This window comes from Somniosus microcephalus, unplaced genomic scaffold (genome assembly GCF_052327205.1).
Source record: "Somniosus microcephalus isolate GS21.2 unplaced genomic scaffold, FLI_Smic_1.0 unresolved_chr2, whole genome shotgun sequence".
Classification (NCBI taxonomy): domain Eukaryota; kingdom Metazoa; phylum Chordata; class Chondrichthyes; order Squaliformes; family Somniosidae; genus Somniosus; species Somniosus microcephalus.
Window position 1 is genome coordinate 12,230,780 of NW_028225180.1, and position 27,440 is coordinate 12,258,219.

A 27,440-nucleotide genomic window follows, 5' to 3' on the forward strand; every position below is an offset into this window, starting at 1 on the left:
GTTTATTAGCCTTGTCAGAAAAACATGTGTTGGAAATTACTCCAGACTCCCAGCCAGATTCTTGCTCGAGCGACGGAGTTGAAAAACAGTTTTGTTCATTGCCGGCAGCCCCCAGATGGGTAAATGCCAGTCTCTGGGACTGAGCCCCACACACACAGAGCAAGAAAGGCCCAGGCTCTATCCCCGGCCTGTGCTGAGTTAACCTGATCTCACACCCGGTGTGGTACTGAGCACCACACACAGAACCAGTAGTCACTGTTCTAATGTAGGAAACAAAGCAGAGAATTTGCGCACAGGAAGCTGCCACAAACTCCAATTTATAACTGACCAGATCATCCGTTAATTAGTGATGTGGGTTCAGGGTAAATATTGGGGCCCAGGACATCTGGGAGAACCCGTCTGCTCTTCTTCCAATAGTGTCCGTTGGATCTTTTACGTCCACCAGAGAGAGCAGACGGGGACTCGGATTAATCTCTCATCCTGAAATACAGCCACTCCGACAGTGCAGCACCCCCTCAGTACTGCCCCTCCGACAGTGTAGCAGCCCCTCAGTACTGCCCCTCCGGGTCGTGGATAGCACGTTTAGCGAGTTGTTCACGCCTCAGGGTAGGGCTGCACAGGGGGTGACCATCAGGCGGAGCAACAGAGGCAGGCAGGAAGTGCAGGGAACCCCTGTGGACATCCCCCTTTCAAACAAGTATACCAAGTTGGATACTGTTGAGGGGGATGACTCACCAGGGGAAGGCAGCAGCAGCCAGCTTCCTGGCACCAGGGACGCTTCTGCTGCTCAGAAAGGGAGGAAAAAGAGTGGGAGAGCAATAGTGGTAGGGGATTCTATCGTAAGGGGAACAGATAGGCGTTTCTGTGGCCGCAAACGTGACTCCAGGATGGTTTGTTGCCTCCCTGGGGCCAGGGTCTGGGATGTCACTGAGCGGCTACAGGGCATTCTTAAGGGGGAGGGTGAGCAGGCAGAGGTCGTGGTCCACATTGGGACCAACGACATAGGAAGGAAGGGGGATGAGGTCCTGCATCAAGAATTTAGGGAGCTAGGTAACAGATTAAAGAGCAGGACCTCGAAGGTTGTAATCTCTGGATTACTCCCAGTGCCACGTGCTAGTGAGTATAGGAATGGGAGGATAGAGCAGATGAATGCGTGGCTAAAGAGTTAGTGTAGGGGGGAGGGTTTTACTTTCCTGGATCACTGGGCCTGCTTCTGGGAAAGGTGGGACTTGTACAAGTCGGACGGGTTGCACCTGAACCAGAGCGGGACAAATATCCTTGCGGGGAGGTTTGCTAGCACTGTTGGGGGGGGGTTTAAACTAACTTGGCAGGGGGATGGGATACAGAGGGGAGCTGAAATAGGGGGTGATGTGCTGCCAATTATAGAGAAAAAAACAAGTCAGCTTGGTAGACAGGGCAAATATATAAGGGCAAGGCTGGATGGCATCTATTTTAATGCAAGGAGTCTTGCAAATAAGGTGGATGAACTGAAGGTGTTGATAAACACATGGGAGTATGATATTGTTGCTATCACGGAGACATGGTTGAGGGAGGGGCAAGACTGGCAGCTCAATATTCCGGGGTACAGAATCTTCAGGCGAGACAGAGGGGGAGGTATAAGAGGAGGGGGTGTCGCAATATTAATTAAGGAGTCAATTACTGCAGTAAGGAGGGATGATATATTAGCAGGTTCCTCTAATGAGGCCATATGGGTGGAGCTTAAAAACAAAAAGGGGGCAAGCACTTTGCTGGGAGTGTACTATAGGCCTCCAAACAGTCAGGGGGAGATAGAGGAACAGATATGTAGGCAAATCTCAGAGAAATGTGCAAATAATAGGGTAATAATAATGGGGGATTTCAACTTCCCCAATATTAACTGGGATAGTCAGAGTGTGAAAGGCTCAGAGGGTGTAGAATTCTTAAAGTGCATCCAGGAGAGCTTTTTGAGCCAGCATGTAGAAAGTCCTACAAGAGAGGGGGCGGTACTGGACCTAATTCTAGGGAATGTGGCCGGCCAAGTGGAAAAAGTGCTAGTAGGTGAGCACTTTGGTGATAGTGACCATAATATGGTAAGATTTAAGGTGGTCATGGAAAAGGACAGGGATGGGCCGGAAATAAAGGTTCTAAATTGGGGGAAGGCCGATTTTAATAGGATAAGGCAGGATCTGGCCAAAATGGACTGGGATCAGCTACTTGTAGGAAAATCCGCATCGGAGCAATGGGAGGCTTTCAGAAGGGAGATTGAGATCATACAATGGCAACATGTTCCCGTAAAGGTCAAGAGTGGTTCCAAAAACCACAGGGAACCTTGGATGTCAGGGGATATACGAGAATGGATTAGGAAAAAAAGGAGGGCTTTTGGTAGATACAAAAGGCTAAAGACGGAGGAAGCCCTAGAGGAGTACAAAAAGTGCAGGGGGATACTTAAAAAAGAAATTAGGAGATCAAGGAGGGGCCATGAAATAACACTGGCGAGCAAAATAAAGGAAAATCCTAAGATGTTTTATAAGTATATTAAGGGTAAGAGGATAACTAGGGAAAAAATAGGGCCCATTAGGGACAAAAGTGGCAATCTGTGTGTGGAGCCGGAAGATGTAGGAGGGGTTCTAAATGAATTATTTGCATCTGTTTTCACTATGGAGAAGGACGATGTAGACATAGAAATAGGGCGGGGGGACTGTGATATGCTCGAGCATATTAACATCGAGAGGGAGGAGGTATTGACGGTTTTAGCTGGCCTAAAAATGGATAAATCCCCAGGCCCGGATGAAATGTATCCCAGGCTGCTGGGTGAGGCAAAGGAAGAGATTGCGGGGGCTCTAACACATATATTCAGGACCTCTCTGGCCACAGGGGATGTGCCAGAGGACTGGAGAACCGCTAATGTAGTACCATTATTCAAGAAGGGTAGTAGGGAAAAACCGGGGAACTACAGGCCAGTGAGCCTAACATCAGTGGTAGGAAAATTATTGGAAAAAATCCTGAGGGACAAAATTTGTCTCCACTTGGAGAGGCAAGGATTAATCAGGGATAGTCAACATGGCTTTGTCAAGGGAAGATCATGTCTGACTAATTTGATTGAATTTTTTGAGGGGGTGACTAGGTGTGTGGATGAGGGTAACGCAGTGGATGTGGTATACATGGATTTCAGTAAGGCCTTCGATAAAGTCCCGCACAGGAGACTGGTCAGGAAGGTAAGAGCCCATGGAATCCAGGGTGCCTTGGCACATTGGATACAAAACTGGCTTAGTGGCAGAAGGCAGAGGGTGATGGTCGAAGGTTGTTTTTCTGACTGGAAGCCTGTGGCCAGTGGGGTACCACAGGGATCGGTGCTGGGTCCCTTGCTGTTTGTGGTCTACATTAATGACTTGGATATGAATGTAAAGGGTATGATCAGTAAGTTCGCGGATGATACAAAAATTGGTAGGGTGGTAAATAGCGAGGAGGGTAGCCTCAGTCTGCAGGACGATATAGATGGGTTGGTCAGATGGGCGGAACAGTGGCAAATGGAATTTAACCCAGAAAAGTGCGAGGTGATGCACTTTGAGGGGACTAACAAGGCAAGGGAATACACAATGAATGGAAAGACCCTAGGCAAGACGGAGGGTCAGAGGGATCTGGGTGTGCAAGTACACAGATCCCTGAAGGCGGCGGAACAGGTGGATAAGGTGGTAAAAAAGGCATATGGGATACTTGCCTTCATTAGCCGAGGCATTGAATATAAGAGCAAGGAGGTTATGATGGAGCTGTATAAAACACTGGTTAGGCCACAGCTGGAATACTGTGTGCAGTTCTGGTCGCCACACTATAGGAAGGATGTGATCGCGTTAGAGAGGGTGCAGAGGAGGTTCACCAGGATGTTACCAGGGCTGGAGCGCTTCAGCTATGAAGAGAGACTGGGCAGATTGGGTTTGTTTCCCTTGGAGCAGAGGAGGCTGAGGGGGGACATGATTGAGGTGTACAAAATTATGAGGGGCATAGATAGGATGGATGCTGATGAGCTTTTTCCCTTAGTAGAGGGGTCAATAACTAGGGAGCATAGATTCAAGGTAAAGGGCGGGAGGTTTAGAGGGGATTTGAGAAAGAACTTTTTCACCCAGAGGGTGGTTGGAGTCTGGAACTCACTGCCTGAAAGGGTTGTGGAGGCAGAAACCCTCACAACATTTAAGAAGCATTTGGATGAGCACTTGAAATGCCATAGCATACAAGGCTACGGACCAAATGCTGGAATATGGGATTAGATTAGACAGGGATTTGATGGCCGGCGCGGACACGATGGGCCGAAGGGCCTCTATCCGTGCTGTATTACTCTATGACTCTATGACTCTAATGCAGCGCTCCCTCAGTACTGCCCCTCCGACAGTGCAAATCTCCCTCAGTACTGCCTCTCCGACAGTGCAGCGCTCCCTCAGTACTGCCCCTCCGACAGTGCAGCGCTCCCTCGGGACTGCCCCTCCGACAGTGCAGCGCTCCCTCAGTACTGCCCCTCCGACAGTGCAGCGCTCCCTCAGTACTGCCCCTCCGACAGTGCAGCGCTCCCTCAGTACTGCCCCTCTGACAGTGCAGCACTCCCTCAGTACTGCCCCTCTGACAGTGCAGCACTCCCTCAGTACTGCCCCTCTGACAGTGCAGCGCTCCCTCAGTACTGCCCCTCTGACAGTGCAGCACTCCCTCAGTACTGCCCCTCTGACAGTGCAGCACTCCCTCAGTACTGCCCCTCTGACAGTGCAGCGCTCCCTCAGTACTGCCCCTCTGACAGTGCAGCGCTCCCTCAGTACTGCCCCTCTGACAGTGCAGCGCTCCCTCAGTACTGCCCCTCCGACAGTGCAGCGCTCCCTCAGTGCTGCCCCTCTGACAGTGCGGCGCTCCCTCAGTACTGCCCCTCCGACAGTGCAGCGCTCCCTCAGTACTGCCCCTCTGACAGTGCAGCTCTCCCTCAGTACTGCCCCTCTGACAGTGCAGCTCTCCCTCAGTACTGCCCCTCCGACAGTGCAGCGCTCCCTCAGTACTGTCCCTCCGACAGTGCAGCACTCCCTCAGTACTGCCCCTCCGACAGTGCGGCGCTCCCTCAGTACTGCCACCGCTATTAAATCATGCCTTAACCTTCTCAGCTCTGAGGAAAACAACTCCAGCTTCTCTAAGTCTCTCCACTGAACTGAAGTTCCTCATCTCAGGCCTCTTTCCACTAAATCTCCTCTGCCCCCATCTCCGAGGCCTTGACATCCTTCCTAAAGTGTGTGTGTGTGGTGCCCAGAATTGGCCCACAATCCTCCAGCTGGGGCCCCTGACCCAGTGATCATTCTGAAGTTTCAGCCGTGACTCCCTCGCTTTTGAACTCTCGGCCTGTGGTTCTGAAGCCCGGATGATGATTGCTCACCTGGTATTTGATGCCCTGGGCAAAGTAGCTCATGAAGACGTCAGACTCGTTGCCCTGGACCTCGCGGTGTTGCACGGGCCTGCCCTGGAGTCTGTCATCCAGCTGGGTGGCAAAGAGGGCGCTCGCCCCTTTCTCGTCCGATGAGGCCTTCTCACCTGGCGGTAGGTAGAGGAGGTGGGGGTGGGTGGGGAAAGAAGTAGTGTATATTATCAATGTACTCTGCTACAGCCCCTACAACCGTCCCTATCTCTGTAACCTCCTCCAGCCCCTACAACACTCCCTATCTCTGTAACCTCCTCCAGCCCCTACAACACTCCCGATCTCTGTAACCTCCTCCAGCCTCTACAACCCCCCCTATCTCTGTACGCTCCTCCAGCCCCTACAACCCTTCCTATCTCTGTAACCTCCTCCAGCCCCTACAACCCTCGCTATCTCTGTAACCTCCTCCAGCCCCTACAACACTCGCTATCTCTGTAACCTCCTCCAGCCCCTACAACACTCGCTATCTCTGTAGCCTCCTCCAGGCCCTACAACCCTCCCTATCCCTGTAACCTGCTCCAGCCCTACAATCCTCCCTATCTCTGTAAACTGCTCCAGCCCCTACAATCATCCTTATCATTGTAACCTCCTCCAGCCCCTACAGCCCTCCCTATCTCTGTAACCTCCTCCGGCCCCTACAACCCTTCCTATCTCTGTAATCTCCTCCAGCCCCTACATCCATCCCTATCTCTGTAACCTCCTCAAGCCCCTAAAACACTCCCTACCTCTGGAACCTCCTCCATCCCCTACAACCCTCCCTACCTCTGTAACCAACTCCAGCCCCTACAACCCTTCCTAACTCTCTAACCTCCCCCAGCCCCTACAACCCTCCCTAACTCTGTAACATACTCCAGCCCCTACAACACTCCCTATCTCTGTAACCTCTGCCAGCCCCTACAACACTCCCTATCTCTGTAACTTCCTCCAGCCCCGACAACCCTCCCTATCTCTGTAACCTCCGCCAGCCCCTACAAACCTCCCTATCTCTGTAACCTACTCCAGCCCCTACAGTCCTCCCTACCTCTGTAACCTATGCCAGCCCTACAACCTTCCCTATCTCTGTAAACTCCTCCAGCCCCTACAACCCTCCCTATCTCTAAACTCCTCCAGCACCTACAACCCTCCCTATCTCAATAAGCTCCTCCAGCCCCTACACACTCCCTATCTCTGTAACCTCCTCCAGACCTACAAACCTTCCTAGCTCTGTAACCAGCTCCAGCCCGACAACCTTCCCTATCCCTGTAACCTCCTCCAGCCCTACAACCCTCCCTATCTCTGTAACCTCCTCCAGCCCCTGCAACACTCCCTATCTCTGTAACCTCCTCCATCCCCTACAACCCTCCCTACCTCTGTAACCAACTCCAGCCCCTACAACCCTTCCTAACTCTCTAACCTCCCCCAGCCCCTACAACCCTCCCTAACTCTGTAACATACTCCAGCCCCTACAACACTCCCTATCTCTGTAACCTCTGCCAGCCCCTACAACACTCCCTATCTCTGTAACCTCCTCCAGCCCCTACAACCCTCCCTATCTCTGTAACCTCCGCCAGCCTCTACAAACCTCCCTATCTCTGTAACCTCCTCCAGCCCCTACAGTCCTCCCTACCTCTGTAAGCTATGCCAGCCCCTACAACCTTCCCTATCTCTGTAAACTCCTCCAGCCCCTACAACCCTCCCTATCTCTGTAAACTCCTCCAGCACCTGCAACCCTCCCTATCTCTCTAAGCTCCTCCAGCCCCTACACACTCCCTATCTCTGTAACCTCCTCCAGACCTACAAACCTTCCTAGCTCTGTAACCAGCTCCAGCCCGACAACCCTCCCTATCCCTGTAACCTCCTCCAGCCCTACAACCCTCCCTATCTCTGTAACCTCCTCCAGCCCCTACAACCCTCCCTATCTCTGTAACCTTCTCCAGCGCCTACAACACTTCCTATCTCTGTAACCTGCTTCAGCCCTACAACCCTCACTAGCTCTGTAACCTGCTCCAGCCCTACAACTCTCCCTATACCTGTAACCTCCTCCAGCCCCTACAGTACTCCCTATCTCTGTAACCTCCGCCACACCTACAAACCTTACTAGCTCTGTAACCAGCTCCAGCCCGACAACCCTCCCTATCTCTGTAACCTCCTCCAGCCCCACAAATATCCCAATATCTGTAGCCTCGTCCAGCCCGACAACCCTCCGTATCTCTGTAACCTCCTCCAGCCCTACACTCCTCCCTACCTCTGTAACCTCCTCCAGCCCCTACAACCCTCCCTATCTCTGTATCCTCCTCCAGTCCCTACAACAATACCTATCTCTGTAACCTCCTCCATCCCCTACAATCCTACCTATCTCTGTAACCTCCTCCATCCACTGCAACCCTCCCTACCTCTGTAAACTCCTCCAGCCCCTACAACCCTCTCTACCTCTGTAACCTCCTGCAGCCTCTACAAACATCCCTATCACTGTGAACAGCTCCAGGCCGACAAGCCTCCCTATCTCTGTAACCTCCTCCAGCCCCTACAACACTCCCTAACTCTGTAACCTCCTCCAGCTACTACAATATTCCCTATCTCTGTAACCTCCTGCAGCCCCTACAACCCTCCCTATCACTGTGAACAGCTCCAGGCCGACAAGCCTCCCTATCTCTGTAGCCTCCTCCAGCCCCTACAACACTCCCTATCTCTGTAACCTCCTCCTGACTCTACAACCCTCCATTTCTCTGTAAACTCCTCCAGCCAATACCACCCTCCCTATCTCTGTAACCTCCTCCAGCCCCTACAATATCCCTATCTCAGTACCCTCCTCCAGCCCCTGCAACCCTCCCTACCTCTGTAACCAGCTCCAGCCCGACAACCCTACCTATCGCTAACCTCCTGCAGCCCCTACAACCCTCCCTATCTCTGTAACCTCCTCCAACCCCTACAACCCTCCCTATCTCTGTAACCTCTGCCAGCCCCTACAACCCACCCTATCTCTGTAATCACTTCCAGGCCCTGCAACCCTCCCTATCCCTATAACCTCCTCCAGCCCTACAACCCTCCCTATCTCTGTAACCTCCTCCAGCCCCTACAAAGCTCCCTATCTCTGTAACCTGCTCCAGCCCTACAACTCTCCCTACCTCTGTAACCTCCTCCATCCCCTACAACCCTCCCTTCCTCTGTAACCAACGCCAGCCCCTACAACCCTCCCTATCTCTGTAACCTTCTCCAGCCCCTACAACCCTCCCTATCTCTGTAACAACCTCCAGCCCCTACAAACCTCCCTATCTCTGTAACATCTGCCAGCCCCAACTACCCTCCCTATCTCTGTACCCTCCTCCAGCCCCTACAACCGTCCCTATCTCTGTAACCTCCTACAGCCGCGAGAAACCTCCCTACCTCTGAAACCTCCTCCAGCCCCTGCAACCCTCCCTAGCTCTGTAATCTCTCCCAGCCCTTACACCATTCCCTATCTCTGTAACCTCTGCCAGCCCCTACAACCATTGCTATCTCTGTAACCTCCTCCAGCCCCTACAACCCTCCCTACCTCTGTAACATCCTCCAGACCCTACAACCCTCCCAATCTGTGTAACACCTGCCAGCCCCAACAACGCTCCCTATCTCTGTAGCCTCCTCAAGCCCCTACAAACCTCCGTACCTATGTAACCTCCTCCAGCCCCTGCAACTCTCCCTAGCTCTGTAACCTCTGCCAGCCATTACAACCTTCCCTATCTCTGTAACCTCTGCCAGCCCCTACAAACATTCCTATCTCTGTAACCTCCTCCAGCCCTACAACCCTCCATATCTCTGTAACCTCCTCCAGCCCCGACAAAGCTCCGTATCTCTGTAACATGCTCCAGCACTACAACCATCCCTATCTCTGTAACCTCCTCCAGCCCCTACAACCCTTCCTATCCCTGTAACCTGCTCCAGCCCTACAAGCCTCCCTATCTCTGTAACCTGCTCCAGCCCTACAACTCTCCCTACCTCTGTAACCTCCTCCAGCCCCGACAACCCTCCCTATCTCTGTAACCTGCTCCATCCCCTACAACCCTCCCTACCTCTGTACCCTCCTCCAGCCCTTTCAACCGTCCCTATCTCTGTAACCTCCTCCAGCCCCTACAAACCTCCCTACCTCTGTAACCTCCTCCAGCCCCTGCAACTCTCCCTAGCTATGTAACCTCTGCCAGCCCTTACAACATTCCCTATCTCTGTAACCTCTGCCAGCCCCTACAACCATTGCTATCTCTGTAACCTCCTCCAGCCCCTACAACCCTCCCTATCTCTGTAACATCCTCCAGCCCCGACAACCCTCCCTATCTCTGTAACCTCCTCAAGCCCCTACAAACCTCCGTACCTATGTAACCTCCTCCAGCCCCTGCAACTCTCCCTAGCACTGTAACCTCTGCCAGCCCTTACAACCTTCCCTATCTCTGTAACCTCTGCCAGCCCCTACAAACATTCCTATCTCTGTAACCTCCTCCAGCCCCTACAACCCTCGCTATCTCTGTAAACTCCTCCAGCCCCTACAATCCTCCCTATCTCTGTAACCTCCTCCAGCCCCTACAACACTCCCTATCTCTGTAACCTCCTCCAGATCTACAAACCTTCCAAGCTCTGTAACCAGCTCCAGGCCTGCACTGCTCCCTACCTCTGTAACCTCCTCCAGCCCCTACAACCCTCCCTATCTATGTAACCTCTGCAAGCGCTACAACCGTCCCTATCTCTGTAACCTCCTCCAGCCCCGACAACCCTCCCTATCTGTGTAACCTCCTCCAGCCCCTACAACCCTCCCTATCTCTGTAACCTCCTCCAGCCCCTACAACCCTCCCTATCTCTGTAACCTCCTCCAGCCCCGACAACCCTCCCTATCTCTGTAACATCCTCCAGCCATACAACCCTCCCTATCTCTGTAACCTCCTCCAGACCTACAAACCTTCCTATCTCTGTAAGCAGCTCCAGCGCGACAACCATCCCTATCACTGTAACCTCCTCCAGACCTACAAACCTTCCCATCTCTGTAACCTCCTCCAGCCCGGACAACCCTCCCTATCTCTGTAACATCCTCCAGCCATACAACACTCCCTATCTCTGTAACCTCCTCCAGACCTACAAACCTTCCTATCTCTGTAAGCAGCTCCAGCCCGACAACCATCCCTATCTCTGTAAACTCCTCCAGCCCCACAACCCTCCCTATCTCTGTAACCTCCTCCAGCCCTACACTCTCCCTACCTCTGTACCCTCCTCCAGCCCCTACAAACCTCCCTATCTCTGTAAACTCCTCCAGAACTACAACCCTCCATATCTCTGTAACATCCTCCAGCCCTTACAACCCTCCCTATCTCTGCAACCTCCTCCAGACCCTACAACCCTCCCAATCTCTGTAACCTCCTCCAGCCCTACAACAATCCCTATCTCAGTAAAACCCTGCAGCCCCTGCAGCCCTCCCTATTTCTGTAACCTCCTCCATCCCCTACAACCCTCCCTTTCTCTGTAACCTCCTCCAGCCCCTACAACCCTCCCTATCTCTGTAAGCTCCTCCAAATCCTACAACCCGCCCTATCTCTGTAAATTCCTCCAACCCCTACAAACCTCCCTATCTCTGTAACATGCTCCAGCCCTACAATCCTCCCTATCTCTGTAACCTCCTCCAGACCTACAACTCTCCCTACCTCTGTAACCTCCTCCAGCCCCTACAACCCTCCCTATCTCTGTAAACTCCTCTAGCCCTACAAAACTCCCTATCTCTGTAACCTCCTCCAGTCCCTACAATCCTGCCTATCGCTGTAACCTCCTCCAGCCCTACAACCCTTGCTGTCTCTGTAACCTCCTCCAGCCCCTACAATGCTCACTATCTCTGTAAACTCCAGCCCTGCAACCCTCCCTATCTCTGTAACCTCCTCCAGCCCCGACAACCCTCCCTATCTCTATAACCTCCTCCAGCCCTACAACCCTCCCTATCTCTGTAACCTCCTCCAGCCCCTACAACCCTCCCTATCTCTGTAACCTCCTGCAGCCCTACAACCCACCCTATCTCTGTAACCTCCTCCAGGCCTACAACCTTCCCTGTCTCTGCAGCATCCTCCAGACCCTACAACCCTCCCTATACCTGTAACATCCTCCAGCCCTACAACCATCCCTATACCTGTAACCTCCTCCATCCCCTACAACCCTCCCTTTCTCTGTAACCTCCTCCAGCTGCCTACAACCCTCCCTATCTCTGTATCCTGCTCCAGCTCTTACAACACTCCCTATCTCTGTAACCTACTCCTGTCCCTACAACCCACCCTATCTCTGTAAACACCTCCAGCCCCTACAATGCTCCCTATCTCAGTAAGCTGCTCCAGCCCCACAACCATCCATATCTCTGTAACCTCCTCCAGCCGTACAACCCTCCCTATTTCTGTAACCTCCTGCAGCACCTGCAACCCTCCCTATCTCTGTAACCTACTCCTGTCCCTACAACCCACCCTATCTCTGTAAACACCTCCAGCCCCACAACACTCCCAATCTCTGTAACCTCCTCCAGCCCTACAACGCTCCCTATCTATGTAACCTCTGCCATCCCCTACAACCCTCCCTATCTCTATAACTTCTTCCTGCCCCTACAATCCTCCCCATCTCTGTAGCCTCCTCCAGCCCTAGAACCCTCCCTATCTCTGTAACCTCCTCCAGCCCTACAACTCTCCCTATCTCTGTAACCTCCTCCAGCCCTACAACACTCCCTATATCAGTAAAACCCTCCAGCCCCGACAACCCTCCCTATCTCTCTAAGCTCCTCGAGACCTACAATCCTCCCTATCTCTTTAAACTCCTCCAGCCCTACAACCCTCCCAATTGCTGTAACCGCCTCCAGCCCTACAACCCTCCCTGTCTCTGTAACCTCCTCCAGCCCCTACAACCCTCCCTATCTCTGTAACCTGCTCCAGCCCCTACAACCCTCCCTATCTCTGTAACCTCCTCCAGCCCTACAACCCTCCCTGTCTCTGTAACCTCCTCCAGCCCCTACAACCCTCCCTATCTCTGTAACCTCCTCCAGCCCCTACAAACCTCCCTATCTCTGTAACCTCCTCCAGCCCCTACAACGCTACCTATCTCTGTAACCTACTCCAGCCCCTACATCCCTCCCTATATCTGCAAACTACTCCATCAGCTACAACCCTCCATAATTCTGTAAACCTCCTCCAGTGCAAAAAACCTCCCTATATCTGGAATCTCCTTCAGCCACTACAATGCTCCCTATCTCTGTAAGCTCCTCCAGACCTACAATCCTCCCTATCTCTGTAACCTCCACCAGGCTCTACAACCCCCATTATCGCTGTAAACACCTCCAGCCCCTACAACACTCCCTATCTCTGTAACCTCCTCCAGCCCTACAACCCTTCCAATCTCTGTAACCTCCTTGTGATGAAATATGCCATTCATCAGGCACAGTATTCCCTGTGTTTAGTTTAGTTTCAGTTTCATTTCCTTACCTGTATTGTATTGTGTGTAGGGCTCCGCCCATACCTGGCCCCTACTTAAGCAAGCCCCAGCGTGTCTCACAGCAGTACAGCAGATCTCTGGATGAGAGACACTTCTCCAATGTGTATTACTTTCTGAGTTAATAAAAGCCTTGCTTTGCTCCGTTAACGTCGAGTCTCGGATTCATTGAGGCACATCACTCCTCAAGCCCCTACAACCCTCCCTATCTCTGCAAACTCCTCCAGCCCTACAGCCCTCCCTATCTCTGTAACCTCCTCCAGCCCTACAACCCTTCCCATCTCTGTAACCTCCTCCAGCCCCTACAACCCTCCCTATCTCTGTAAACTCCTACAGCCCGTACAGCTCTCCCTATCTCTGTAACCTCCTCCAGCACCTACAAACATCCCTATCTCTGTAACCTCCTCCAGCCCTACAACCCTTCCTATCTCTGTAACCTCCTCCAGCTCCTTCAACCCGCCCTATCTCTGTAACTTCCTCCAACCCCTACAACCCTCCCTATCTCTGTAACATGCTCCAGCCCTACAACCCTCCTTATCTCTGTAAACTATTCCAGCCCCTACAGCCCTCCCTATCTCTGTAACCTCCTCCAGCCCCTACAGCCCTCCCCATCTCTGTAACCTCCTCCAGCCCTATAACCCTCCCTATCACTGTATCCTGCTCCAGCCCTACAAACCTTGCTATCTCTGTAACCTCCTCCAGCCCAACAACCGTTCCCATCTCTCTAACCTCCTCCAGCCCCTACAACCCTCCCTATCTCTGTAATGTCCTCCAGCCGCTAGAACTCTCCCTATCTCTGTAATCTCCTACAGCCCCTACAACCCTACCTATCTCTGTAACCTGCTGCAGCTCCTACAACCCTCCCTATTTCTGTAACCTCCTGCAGCCCTACAACCCACCCGATCTCTGTAAACTCCTCCAGCAACTACAACCCACCCTATCTCATTAACCTCCTCCAGCCCTACAGCCTTCCCTATCTCTGCAACATCCTCCAGACCCTACAACCCTCCCTATCCCTGTAACCTCCTCCAGCCTCTACAACCCTCGCTATCTCTGTAACCTCTTCCAGCCATACCACCCTCCCTATCCCTGTAACATCCTCCAGCCCTACAACCCTCACTATCTCTGTAACCTCCTCCAGCCCCTTCAACCCTCCCTATTTCTGTAACCGCCTGCAGCACCTACAACCCTCCCTACCTCTGTAACCGACTCCTGTCCCTACAAACCTCCCTATCTCTGTAATCACTTCCAGCCCCTACAACCCTCCCTATCTCTGTAACTTCCTTCAGCCCGAGAACCCTCCCCATCTCTGTAACATCCTCCAGCCCTAGAACCCGCCCTATCTCTGTTACCTCCTCCAGCCCCTACAACCCTCTTTATCTCTGTAAACTCCTCCAGCCCTACAACCCTCCCCATTGCTGTAACCGCCTCCAGCCCCTACAACACTCCCTATCTCTGTAACCTCCTCCAGCCCTACAACGCTTCCAATCTCTGTAACCTCCTCCAGTCCCTACAACCCTCCGTATCTCTGTAACCTCCTCCAGCCCCTACAACCCTCCGTATCTCTGTAACCTCCTCCAGCCCCTACAAACAGCCCTATCTCTGTAACCTCCTCCAGCACCTACAAACAGCCCTATCTCTGTAACCTCCTCCAGCCCTACAACCCTTCCTATCTCTGTAACCTCCTCCAGCTCCTTCAACCCACCCTATCTCTGTAACCTCCTCTAGCCCTACAACCGTCCCTACCTCTCTAACCTCCTCCAGCCCTACAACCCTCCGTATCTCTGTAAAATTCTCTAGCCCTACACCCCTCCCTATCTCTGTAACATCCTCCAGCCACTAGAACCATCCCGATCTCTGTAACCTCCTCCAGCCCCAAAAACCTTCCCTATCACTGTAACCTCCTCCAGCCCTGCACCTCTCACTGCCTCTGTAACCTCGTCCAGCCCCAACAATCCCCCCTTTCTCTGTTACCTCTGCCAGCCCTACAAACCTCCCTATCTCTGTAACCTCCTCCAGCCCCTACAACGCTACATATCTCTGTAACCTCCTCCAGCCCCTACATCCCTCCCTATATCTGCAAACTACTCCATCAGCTACAACCCTCCATAATTCTGTAAACCTCCTCCAGTGCAAAAAACCTCCCTATATCTGGAATCTCCTTCAGCCCCTACAATGCTCCCGATCTCTGTAAGCTCCTCCAGACCTACAATCCTCCCTATCTCTGTAACCTCCACCAGGCTCTACAACCCCCATTATCGCTGTAACCTCCTCCAGCCCTACAACCCTCCCTATCTCTGTAACCTCCTCCTGCCCTACATCCCTCCCTATCTCTGTAACCTCCTCCAGCCCCTACAACCCTCCCTATTTCTGTAAGCTGCTCCAGCCCCACAAACATCCATGATTCTGTAACCTCCTCCAGCCCCTACAAACCTCGCTATCTCTGTAACCTCCTCCAGCCCTACCACCCTCTCTAACCCTGTAACTTCCTCCAGCCCTACAAACATCCCTATCTCTGTAAACTCCTCTAGCCCCTTCAACCCTCCCTATTTCTGTAACCTCCTGCATCCCTACAACCCTGCCTATCGCTGTAACCTACTCCTGTACATACAACCCTCCCTATCTCTGTAACCTCCTGCAGCCCCACAACTCTCACTATCACTGTAACCTCCTACAGCCCTAGAACACTCCCTATCTCTCTAATCCCCTCCAGCCACTACAACCCTCAATATCTCGGTAATCTCCTCCAGCCCCTACAAAGCTCCTTATCTCTGTCACCTCCTCCAGCCCCAGAACACTCCCTATCTCTGTAACCTCCTCTAGCCTCTACAACCCTCCCTATTTCTGTAACATCCTCCACCAACTACAAACCTCCATAACTCTGTAACCTCCTCCAGCACTACAACCCTCCCTGTCTCTGTAATCTCCTCCAGCCCTAGAACACTCCCTATCTCTGTAACCCCCTCCAGCCCCTACAACCCTCACTATCACGGTAATCTCATCCAGCCCCTACAAAGCTCCCTATCTCCGTAACCTCCTCCAGCCCTAGCAAACTCCCTATCTCAGTAACCTCCTCCAGCGCTACAACCCTCCCTATCTCTGTAATCTCCTCCAGCCCCTACAATTCCCTATTGCTGTAACCTCCTCCAGCCCCTACAAACATCACTATTTCTGTAACCTCCTCCAGCCCCTACAACCCTCCCTATCTCTGTAACCTCCTCTAGCCCTACAACCGTCCCTACCTCTCTAACCTCCTCCAGCCCTACGACCCTCCCTATCTCTGTAACCTCCTCTAGCCCTACACCCCTCCCTATCTCTGTAACCTCCTCCAGCCACTAGAACCCTCCCTATCTCTGTAAACTCCTCCCGCCCCTACAACCTTCTCTGTCTCTGTAGCCTCCTCCAGCCACTAGAACCCTCCCTATCTCTGTAACCTCCTCCATCTCCTACAACACTCCCTATTTTTGTAGCCGCCTCCAGCCCTACATCCCTCCCTATCTCTGTAAACTCCTCCAGCCCTACAACCCTCCCTATCTCTGTAGCATCCTCCAGCCTCTACAACCCTCCCTATCTCTGTAACCTCCTCCAGCCCCTACAACCCTCCCTATCTCTGTAACCTCCTCCAGCCCTACAACTCTCCTATCTCAGTAACATAGAAACATAGAAGATAGGAGCTGGAGCAGGTCATTCGGCCCCTCGAGCCTGCTCCGCCATTCAATGTGTTCATGGCTGATCATCCAATTCCAGTACCCGGTCCCTGCTTTCTCCCCATACCCCTTGATCCCTTTAGCCTTAAGAAATATATCCAACTCCTTCTTGAATATATTTAATGAACTGGCCTCCACCGCCTTCTGTGGTAGAGAGTTCCACTGGTTCACCACTCTCTGGGTGAAGAAATTCCTCCTCATTTCTGTCCTAAATGGCCTACCCTTGATCCTTAGACTGTATCCCCTGGTTCTGGACTCCCCGACCACCGGGAACATCCTTCCTGCATCTAGTCTGTCCAGTCCTGTCAGAATTTTGTAAGTTTCAATGAGATTACCTCTCATTCTTCTAAACTCCAGCGAGTACAAGTCCAATCGACCCAATCTCTCCTCATACGTCATTCCTGCCATCCCAGGTATCAGTCTGGTGAATCTTCGCTTACCTCCTTCCATTGCAAGAACATCCTTCCTCAGATAAGGCGACCAAAACTGCACACAATACTCAAGATGTGGTCTCACCAAGGCCCTGTACAACTGCAGCAAGACATCCTTGTTCCTGTACTCAAACCCTCTCGCTACGAAGGACAACATAACATTTGCCTTCTTAACCGCCTGCTGCACCTGCATGCTTACCTTCAGCGACTGGTGCACAAGGACACCCAGGTCTCGTTGCACTTCCCCTTCACCCAATCTAATGCCAGTTAGATAATAATCTGCCTTCCTGTTTTTGCCACCAAAGTAGATAACCTCACATTTATCCACATTATATTGCATCTGCCATGTTTCTGCCCAATCACCCAACATGTCCAAATCATCCTGGAGTCTCTCGACATCCTCCTCACAGCACACACGCCCACCCAGCTTTGTGTCATCTGCAATTTTGGAGATATTACATCCATGCGGTACCCCACTAGTCACTGCCTGCCATTCGGAAAAAGACCCATTTATTCCAACTCTTTGCTTTCTGTCTGCCAACCAGTTCTCTATCCAAGTCAATACCTTGCCCCCAATCCCATGTGCCTTAACTTTACACGCTAATCTCTTACGCAGGATCTTATCGAAGGCCTTCTGAAAGTCCAGATACACCACATCCACTGGTTCTCCCTTATCTATTTTACCAGTTACATCCTCAAAAAATTCCAGTAGATTAGTCAAGCACGATTTACCTTTTGTGAATCCATGTTGACTTTGTCCGATCCTGTCACTGTTTTCCAAGTGCTCTGCTATTACATCTTTTATAATGGACTCTAGCATTTTCCCCACTACCGATGTCAGGCTTACCGGTCTGTAATTCCCCGTTTTCTCTCTACCACCTTTTTTGAACAGTGGGTAACATTAGCTACCCTCCAATCCATGGGTACTGTTCCAGACTCCATCGAATGTTGGAAGATGATCAGCAATGTATCTACTATATACAATACATCTACATCCTCCAACCCTACAACCCTCCCTATCGCTGTAACCTCCTCCAGCCCTACAACCCTCCCTATCTCTGTAACATCCTCCATACCTACAATCCTCCCTATCTCTGTAACCTCCTCCAGCCCCTACAACCCTCCCGATCTCTGTAACCTCTTCCAGCCCTACAACCCTCTCTATCTAGCGGTTTTAGCGGGCTTAAAATTGGATATATCCCCAGGGCCAGACGAGATGTATCCCAGGCTGCTGTGTGAGGCAAGCGAGGAGATTGCAGGGGCTCTGACACAAATTTTCAGATCCTCTCTTGCCACAGGGGAGGTGCCAGAGGACGGGAGGACAGCTAATGTAGTACCATTATTCAAGTACGGTTGTAGGGATAAACCAGGGAATTACAGGCCAGTGAGCCTAAAATCTGCAGTCAGGGAGTGGTGGAGACAGAGATGCACTTCCTCACAGCTTGTAGAAAATATCAGGGCATAAGGGAGAATTTCTACCCAAAATTCACAAAAATATGCCCTGAATTCAGAAATTTGAATGACGACCAAAAACTCCCATACCTACTAGGGGAACAGAGAAATTGTGTAACCTTAGCGGCACACTATGTTACAGCTTGCCATAAACAGAGGGACAACCATTAAATCTAAGAAAAGAGTATATACAAATTATATGAATGTATATTTATACACTCAGGGATATATCTGTTTATACACTGTATGGATAGATCTGCGTTTATGTGTTCAACCATAAATGTTTTTCGATGCTTTGGCAACATAAGATGTACCTTGTCATGCCAATAAAGTGATTTGAATTGAATTGAATTGAATTGATAGGGAAATTTATGGAAAAAATTCTGAGGGATAGAATTAGTCTCCACTTGGAAAGGCATGGATTAATCAAGGATATTCAGCATGGCTTTGTCAGGGGGAGATCATGTCTAACCAATTTGATTGAATTTTTCGAGGGGGTGACTAGGTGCGTGGATGAGGGGAAATGCATTTGATGTAGTCTACATGGACTTCAGTAAGGCTTTTGACAAAGTCCCGGATGGGAGACTGGTCAAGAAGGTAAGAGCCCTTTGGACCCAGGGTAATTTGGCACATTGGATCCAAAATTGGCTTAGTGGCAGGAGGCAGAGGGTGATGGTCGAAGGCTGTATTTGTGACTGGAAGCCTGTGACCAGTGGTATACTGCAGGGATCGGTGCTGGGTCCTTTGCTGTTTGTAGTGTACATTAATGATTTAGATATGAATGTAGGAGGTATGATCAGTAAGTTCGCAGATGACACGAAAATTGATGAAGTGATAAATAGCGAGGAGGGAAGCCTCAGGCTACAGGACGATATAGAAGGGTTGGTCAGATGGGCAGAACAGTGGCAAATGGAATGTAACCCTGAAAAGTGTGAGGTGATGCATTTTGGGAGGACTAACAAGGCAAGGGAATACACAATGAATGGTAGGACCCTAGGAATGACAGAGGATCAGAGGGACCTTGGTGTGCATGTACATAGATCCCTGAAGGCAGCAGGACAGGTAGACAAGGTGGTTAAGAAGGCATATGGGATACTTGCCTTCATTAGCCGTGGCATAGAATATAAGAGCAGGGAGGTTATGATAGAGCTGTACAAAATGCTAGTTAGGCCACAGCTGGAATACTGTGTGCAGTTCTGGTCGCCATACTATAGGAAGGATGTGATTGCATTGGAGAGGGTGCAGAGGAGATTCACCAGGATGTTACCTGGGCTGGAGCGCTTCAGCTATGAAGAGAGACTGGACAGGCTGGGGTTGTTTTCCTTAGAGCAGAGAAGGCTGAGGGGGGACCTGATTGAGGTGTACAAAATTATGAGGGGCACAGATAGGGTAGTTGAAAGGAACTTTTCCCCTTAGTAGGGGGGTCAATAACCAGGGGGCATAGATTCAAGGTAAGGGGCAGGAGGTTTAGAGGGGATTTGAGGAAAAACTTTTTCACCCAGAGGGTGGTTGGAATCTGGAACTCACTGCCTGAAAGGGTGGTAGAGGCAGGAACCCTCACAACATTCAAGAAGCATTTAGATGAGCACTTGAAACGCCATAGCATACAAGGCTACGGACCAAGTGCTGGAAAATGGGATTAGAATAGATAGGGCTTGATGGCCGGCACGGACATGATGGGCCGAAGGGCCTCTTTCTGTGCTGTATAAAGGAGGAGTGAGGTGGATTAGACTGATTTCCAGCTACCCTTACCGTGCCAGATGCGAAGAGAGGGGCTGACCTACCGTGCCAGATGTGCAGATGGGCCCTGTCCTCCTCACCGCGATGCAGGACCAGGTAGGCGTCGCCCGTGAGGAACGTGCCAAAGGTGGTCCTGGGGACCGCGACGAGCTTCATCTTCTCCACCCTCCATATCTGCAGCCCCAGCTGTTCCCCAGCCTTTGCAAAGGAGGAGTCCACGCCCATACTGCCACAGGGAAAGAGATGAGTTACAGTGAGTAGAAACATGGGAGGAGAAATTCGGTATCATTCCCGGTTGGGGCGCAATTATCGGCCGGGCGCAAAGTTTAGCACCTGGCGCTAATTATCACCTCCGACTGCAAACTTGGCCTCTATCGCCCCGGAGATGATTGGAGCGGTAAATCAAGCGCTACACGCCTCTCTTACGGCGCTAATGCCGAGGAGCGAGGCAGTAACTCAAAGCGCTGGCGTAGCTCATGTGATGTCAGTCAGCAATGGAACACAGACACACTGGCGCCGGCCAGTTCTTAAAGGGGAGGGTCGATCTTGCTCTCCATCCACACCCTGCACATTGCAGCCTTGAATCTCGGCCTGGAGAGACCTGTACATCAAATCTGCTGGAAAGAACAATGGAGAGGCCCAGGGAAAGAGCTCAGAGTGCAGCCCCCACAGTCTCTTCTAAATCGATGCAAGGAAGGCCAAATCAAAATGAACCTGCAAAGTGCTGCTCAGTACCCAAAACTCCTTCACACAGCGTTGAATCTGTCCAGAAGTCTCTCTCTCTCTCTCTCAGAATGCGTGGTGCAAAAATGTCGCCAACAAAAAAAGGCAGGAAGCGGCCGCCTTTAAATAGCGCTCCCCCAGTCCCTTCCCGACTGCAAAACGCTCCCCTCGACCTGTCGTTGCTAGCGGCAGGCGGAAAGGCAGGGGGCGCCACTCAATATCCGGTCCAGGGCGCTACCGGGGCGTTGCACGCTCGACTGAAGTCACGATCTGCGGGCACAGAAGATCGTGGCAGTAGTGCTTAGCGCCGCCGCAAAATGTCTGGTCAATTTCACGAGTGGCGCAAACATCGCCGCGCCCAGGCGCTAGTTGCTTTGTGCCCCATTAGCACCCCCTTAGGGCACTAACGGGAGGCGAAAAGCAACCGAATTTATCCCCCATAGAAACATCGAAAAAAAGGAGCAGGAATAGGCCACTCGGCCCCTCGAGCCTGCTCCGCCATTCAATAAGATCATGGCTGATCTTGGGCTCAAAAACAATTCCCTGCCCGCTCCCCATAACCCTTCACTCCCTTATCTTGCAAAAATCTGTCTATCTCCACCTTAAATGTATTTAATGACCCCGCCTCCACGGCTCTCTGGGGCAGAGAATTCCACAGATTTACGACCCTCTGAGAGAAGAAATTCCTCCTCACCTCAGTTCTAAAAGGGCGACCCTTTATTCTGAGACTGTGCCCCCGAGTTCTAGATTTCCCCACAAGGGGAAACATCCTCTCTGCATCTACCCTGTCGAGCCCCCCTCAGTATCTTATATGTTTCAATAAGATCCCCTCTCATTCTTCTAAATTCCAATGAGTATAGGCCCAACCTGCTCAACCTTTCCTCAAAAGTCAACCCCTCTCATCTCTGGAATTAACCGAGTGAATCGTCTCTGAACTGCCTCCAATGCAAGTATATCCTTTATCTCAATACCATATTCCCGCTCTCTCCCCATACCCCTTGATGCCTTTTGTGTCTAGAAATCTATCTGTCTCCTTCTTAAATATATTCAGTGACTTGGCCTCCACAGCCTTCTGTGGTGGAGAATTCCACAGGTTCACCACCCTCTGAGTGAAGACATTTCTCCTCATCTCAGTCCTAAATGTCCTACCCCGTATCCTGAGACTGTGACCTCTCGTTCTAGACGCCCCCCAGCCAGGGGAAACATCCTCCCTGCATCCAGTCTGTCCAGCCCTGTCAGAATTTTATACGTTTCAGTGAGATCCCCTCTCATTCTTCTCAACTCTAGTGAATACAGGCCTAGTCGACCCAACCTCTCCTCATACGACAGTCCTGCCATCCCAGGACTCAGTCTGGTGAACCTTCGCTGCACTCCCTCTATGGCAAGTATATCCTTTCTTAGGTAAGGAGACCAAAACTGCACACAGTACTCCAGGTATGGTCTCACCAAGGCCCTGTATAACTGTAATAAGACATCCTTGCTCCTGTACTCAAATCCTCTTGCAATGAAGGCCAACATACCATTTGCCTTCCTAACTGCTTGCTGCACCTGCATGTCTGCTTTCAGTGACTGGCGAACAAGGACACCCAGGTCCCTTTGTACATCAACATTTCCCAATCTATCGCCATTTAAATAATACTCTGCCTTTCTGTTTTTGCTACCGAAGTGGATAACTTTACATTTATCCACGTTATACTGCATCTGCCATGTATTTGCATCATCTCAGCCCTAAATGTCCTACCCCGTATCCTGAGACAGTGACCCCCTCGGAGTGCGGAGCGGGAATCCCTGGACATTTCGTCATTCACCTACTTCCATTTCCGTGATATCTCCCGTCTCCGCCCCCCTTGCCTCCGCTCATCCGCGGTTAAAACCCACATCCGGGCCTCTGTTACCTCCAGACTCACGACTATTCCAACGCTCTCCTGGCCTTCCGCCCGTCTTCCACCCTCCGTACACTTGAGCTAAGCCAAGATTCTGCAACCCTGTCTCCCATATCGCACCATGTCCCATTCACCCATCGCCCCCTGCGCTCGCTGACCTACATCGGCTCCCGGACCAGCAACACCACAATTTTAAAATTCTCATCCTTGTGTTCAAATCCCTCCATGGCCGAGCCGACACCAACCCCGGCCCGGCCAACTCTGTATACTACTCCAGCCTCTACAACCCTCGCTATCTCTGTAACCTCCTCCAGCACTACAACCCTCCCTATCTCTGTAACCTCCTCCAGCCCCTACAACCCTCCCTATCTCTGTAACCTCCTCCAGCCCCTACAACCCTCCCTATCTCTGTAACCTCCTCCAGCTCTACAACCTTCCCTATCTCTGTAACCTCCTCCAGCCACTACAACCCTCCCTATCTCTGTAACATCCTCCAGCCCCTACAGCCCTCCCTATCTCTGTAACCTCCTGTAGCCCTACAACCCTCCCTATCTCTGTAAGCTCCTCCAGCCCTACAACCCTCCCTATCTCTGTAACCTCCTCCAGCCCCACAACACTCCCTATCTCTGTAAACTCCTCCAGGCCGACAACGCTCCCTATCTCTGTAACCTCCTCCAGCCCCTACAACCCTCCCTATCTCTGTAACCTCCTCCAGCTCTACAACCTTCCCTATCTCTGTAACCTCCTCCAGCCACTACAACCCTCCCTATCTCTGTAACATCCTCCAGCCCCTACAGCCCTCCCTATCTCTGTAACCTCCTGTAGCCCTACAACCCTCCCTATCTCTGTAAGCTCCTCCAGCCCTACAACCCTCCCTATCTCTGTAACCTCCTCCAGCCCCACAACACTCCCTATCTCTGTAAACTCCTCCAGGCCGACAACGCTCCCTATCTCTGTAACCTCCTCCAGTCCCTAGAACCCTGCCTATTTCTGTAACCTCCTCCAGCCCTACAACCCTTCCTATCTCTGTAACCTCCTCCAGCCCTACAAACCTCCCTATCTCTGTAAACACCTCCAGCTCTACAACCCTCCCTGGCTCTGTGATCTCCTCCAATCCCTAGAGCCCTCCCTATCTCTGTAACCTCCACCAGCCCCTACAACCCTCCCTATCTCTGTAACCTCCTCCAATCCCTAGCGCCCTCCCTATCTCTGTAACCTCCTCCAGCCCCTACAACACTCCCTATCTCTGTAACCTCTTCCAGCTCCTACAACACTCCCTATCTCTGAAATTTCCTCCAGTCCCTACAACCCTCTCTATCTCTGTAACCTCCTCCAGCCCCTACAAACCTCCCTATCTCTATAACCAACTCCAGCCCGTACAACCCTCCCAATCTCTGTAACCTCCTCCATCCCTACAAACCTCCCTACCTCTGTAAGCTCCTCCAGCCCCTACAAACTCCTTATCTCTGTAACGTCCTCCAGCCCCTACAACCCACCCTAACTCTGTAGCCTCCTCCAGCCCTACATCCCTACATATCTCTGTAACCTCCTCCAGCCCTCCCTATCTCAGTAACCTCCTCCAGCACTACAACCCTCCCTATCTCTGTAGCACTCCTACAGCCCTACAAACCTCCTTATCTCTGTAACCTCCTCCAGCCCCTACAACAAACCATATCTCTGTAACCTCCTCCAGACCCTACAAACCACCCTATCTCTGTAGCCTGCTCCAGCCCTACAACACTCCATATCTCTGTAACCTCCTCCAGCCCCTACAACACACCTTATCTCTGTAACCCCCTACAGCCCTCCCTAACTCTGTAGCCTCCTCCAGACCTACAGCCCTACCTATCTCTGTAATTCATCCAGCCCCTACAACCCTCCCTATCTCTGTAGCCTGCTCCAGCCCCTACAGCTTGTCCAATCTCTGTCACCTCCTACTGCCCCACAACCTTCCCTATCTCTGTAACCTCCTCCAGCCTACAACCCTCCCTATCTCTGTAACCACCTCCTGCCCCCACAAACCTCCTTATCTCTGTAACCTCCTCCACCCCTACAACCCACCCTACCTCTGTAGCCTCCTCCAGCCCTACAACCCTCCTTTTCTCTGTAACCTGCTCCAGTCCCTACAACCCTCCCTATCTCTGTAACGTCCTCCAGCCCCTACAACTCTCCCTATATCTTTAATCTCCTCCAGCCCTACATAAATCCCTATCTCTTTAACCTCGTCCAGCCCCTACAACCCTCCCTATCTCTGTAACCTCCTCCAGCCCCTACAACCCTCCCTATCTCTGTAACCTTCTCCAGACCTACAACCCTCCCTATCTCTGTAACCTCCTCCAGCCCCTACAACCCACCCTATCTCTGTAGCCTCCTCCAGCACTACAACTCTACCTCTCTCTGTAACCTCCTCCAGCCCCTACAACCCTCCATATCTCTGTAACCTGCTCCAGCCCCTACAGCCCGCCCTATCTCTGTAACCTCCTCCAGCCCTACAAACCTCCCTATCTATGTAACCTCCTCCAGCCCCTACAACACACCCTATTTCTGTAGCCTCCTCCAGCCCTACAACCCTCCCTTGCTCTGTAACCTCCTCCTGCCCTTACAACACTCCCAAACTCTGTAACCTCCTCCAGCCCTACAACCCTCCCTGTCTCTAATGACTCTTCCAGCCCCTACAACCGTCCCTTGCTCTGTAACATTTTGCAGCCCCTACAACCCTCCCAATCTCTGTAACCACTTCCAGCCTACAACCCTCCCGATCTCTGTAACCTCCTCCAGCCCTACAATCCTCCCTATCTCTGTAACCTCCTCCAGCCCCTACATCCCTCCCCATCTCTGTAACCTCCTCCAGCCCCTACAAACCTCCCTATCTCTGTAACCCCCTCCAGGCCGACAACTCTCCCTATCAATGCAACCTCCTCCAGCCCTACAACCCTCAATTTCTCTGTAACATCCTCCAGCACTACAACCCTCCCTATCTCTGTAACTTCATCCAGCCCCTACAACCCTCCCTATCTCTGTAGCTTGCTCCAGCCCCTACAGCATGTCCTATCTCTGTCACCTCCTCCTGCCCCACAACCTTCCCTATCTCTGTAACCTCCTCCAGCCTACAACCCTCCCTATGTCTGTAACCTCCTCCACCCCTACAACCCACCCTATCTCTGTAAACTCCTCCAGCCCTTCAACCCTCCCTATCTGTGTAACTTTCTCCAGACCTACAACCCTCCCTATCTCTGTAGTTTCCTCCAGCGCTACATCGCTCCCTTTCTCTGTAACCTCCTCCTGCCCCTACAAACCTCCTTATCTCTGTAATCTCCTCCAGCCCCCACAGGCCTCCCTATCTCAGTAACCTCCTCCAGCCCTACAACCCTCCCAATCTCTGTAACCTCCTCCATCCCTACAAACCTCCCTACCTCTGTAAGCTCCTCCAGCCCCTACAAACTCCTTATCTCTGTAACGTCCTCCAGCCCCTACAGCCCACCCTAACTCTGTAGCCTCCTCCAGCCCTACATCCCTACATATCTCTGTAACCTCCTCCTGCCCCTACAACACTCCCAATCTCTGTAATCTGCTCCAGCCCCCACAGGCCTCCCTATCTCAGTAACCTCCTCCAGCCCTACAACCCTCCCTATCTCTGTAACCTCCTCCAGCCCCTACAACCCACCATGTCTCTGTAACCTCCTCCAGCCCCGACAACCGACCCTATCTCTGTAGCCTCCTCCAGCCCTACAACTCTACCTATCTCTGTAACCTCCTCCTGCCCCTACAACACTCCCAATCTCTGTAATCTGCTCCAGCTCCTACAACCCTCTCTATCTCTGTAACCTACTCCAGCCCTACAACCCTCCCTTGCTCTGTAACATCCTCCAGCCCCGACAACCCTCCCTATCTCTGTAACCTCTTCCTGCCCTACAACACTCCCTATCACTGTAACCTCCTCCAGCCACACAATCCTACCTATCTCCGTAACCTCCTCCAGCCCCTACATCCCTCCCTATCTGTGTAACCTCCTCTAGCCCCTACAACTCTCCCTATCTCTGTAACCTCTTCCAACCCTACAACCTTCCCTATCTCTGTAACTTCTTCCAGCCTTACAATCAGCCCTATCTCTGTAAACTCCTCCAGCCCCGACTTCCCTCAATTTCTCTGTAACCTCCTCCAGCCCTACAACCCTCCCTATCACTGTAACCTCCTCCAGCCCTATAAAACTCCCTATCTCTGTAACTTCCTCCAGCCCCGATAACCATCCCTCTCTCTCTAACCTCGCCCAGCCCTACAACCCTCCCTATCTCTGTAACCTCGTCCAGATTCTATAACCCTTCCTATCTCTGTAACCTGCTCCAGTCCCTACAACCCTCCCTATCTCTGTAACCTCCTCTAGCCCCTACAACCCTCCCTATCTCTGTAACCACCTCCAGCCCTACAACCCTCCTCATCTCTGTAACCTCCTCCAGCCCCTACAACCCTCCCTATCTCCGTAACCTCCTCCAGCCCTACAACCCTCCTCATCTCTGTAACCTCCTCCAGCCCCTACAACCTTCCCTATCTCTGTAACCATCTCCAGCCCTAGAAACCTCCCTATCTCTGTAACCTCCTCCAGCCCCTACAACCCTCCCTATCTCTTTAACCTCCTCCAGCCCCT

The 27,440-nt window shown here is 51.9% G+C and overlaps 1 protein-coding gene across 2 annotated transcripts in view; it reads right to left on the reverse strand.

Moving 5' to 3' along the window:
- capgb (capping protein (actin filament), gelsolin-like b) overlaps positions 1-27,440 on the reverse strand; it is an 88,552-nt gene that overhangs the window by 29,105 nt on the left and 32,007 nt on the right. For both annotated transcript variants that reach the window (XM_085975846.1, XM_085975845.1), the window contains exons 3-4: positions 20,237-20,418; positions 5,378-5,532 (exon numbers count right to left, since the gene is read on the reverse strand). In XM_085975846.1, the coding sequence (XP_085831972.1) occupies positions 5,378-5,532; positions 20,237-20,418 (337 nt within the window). The remainder of the gene's footprint in view (positions 1-5,377; positions 5,533-20,236; positions 20,419-27,440) is intronic.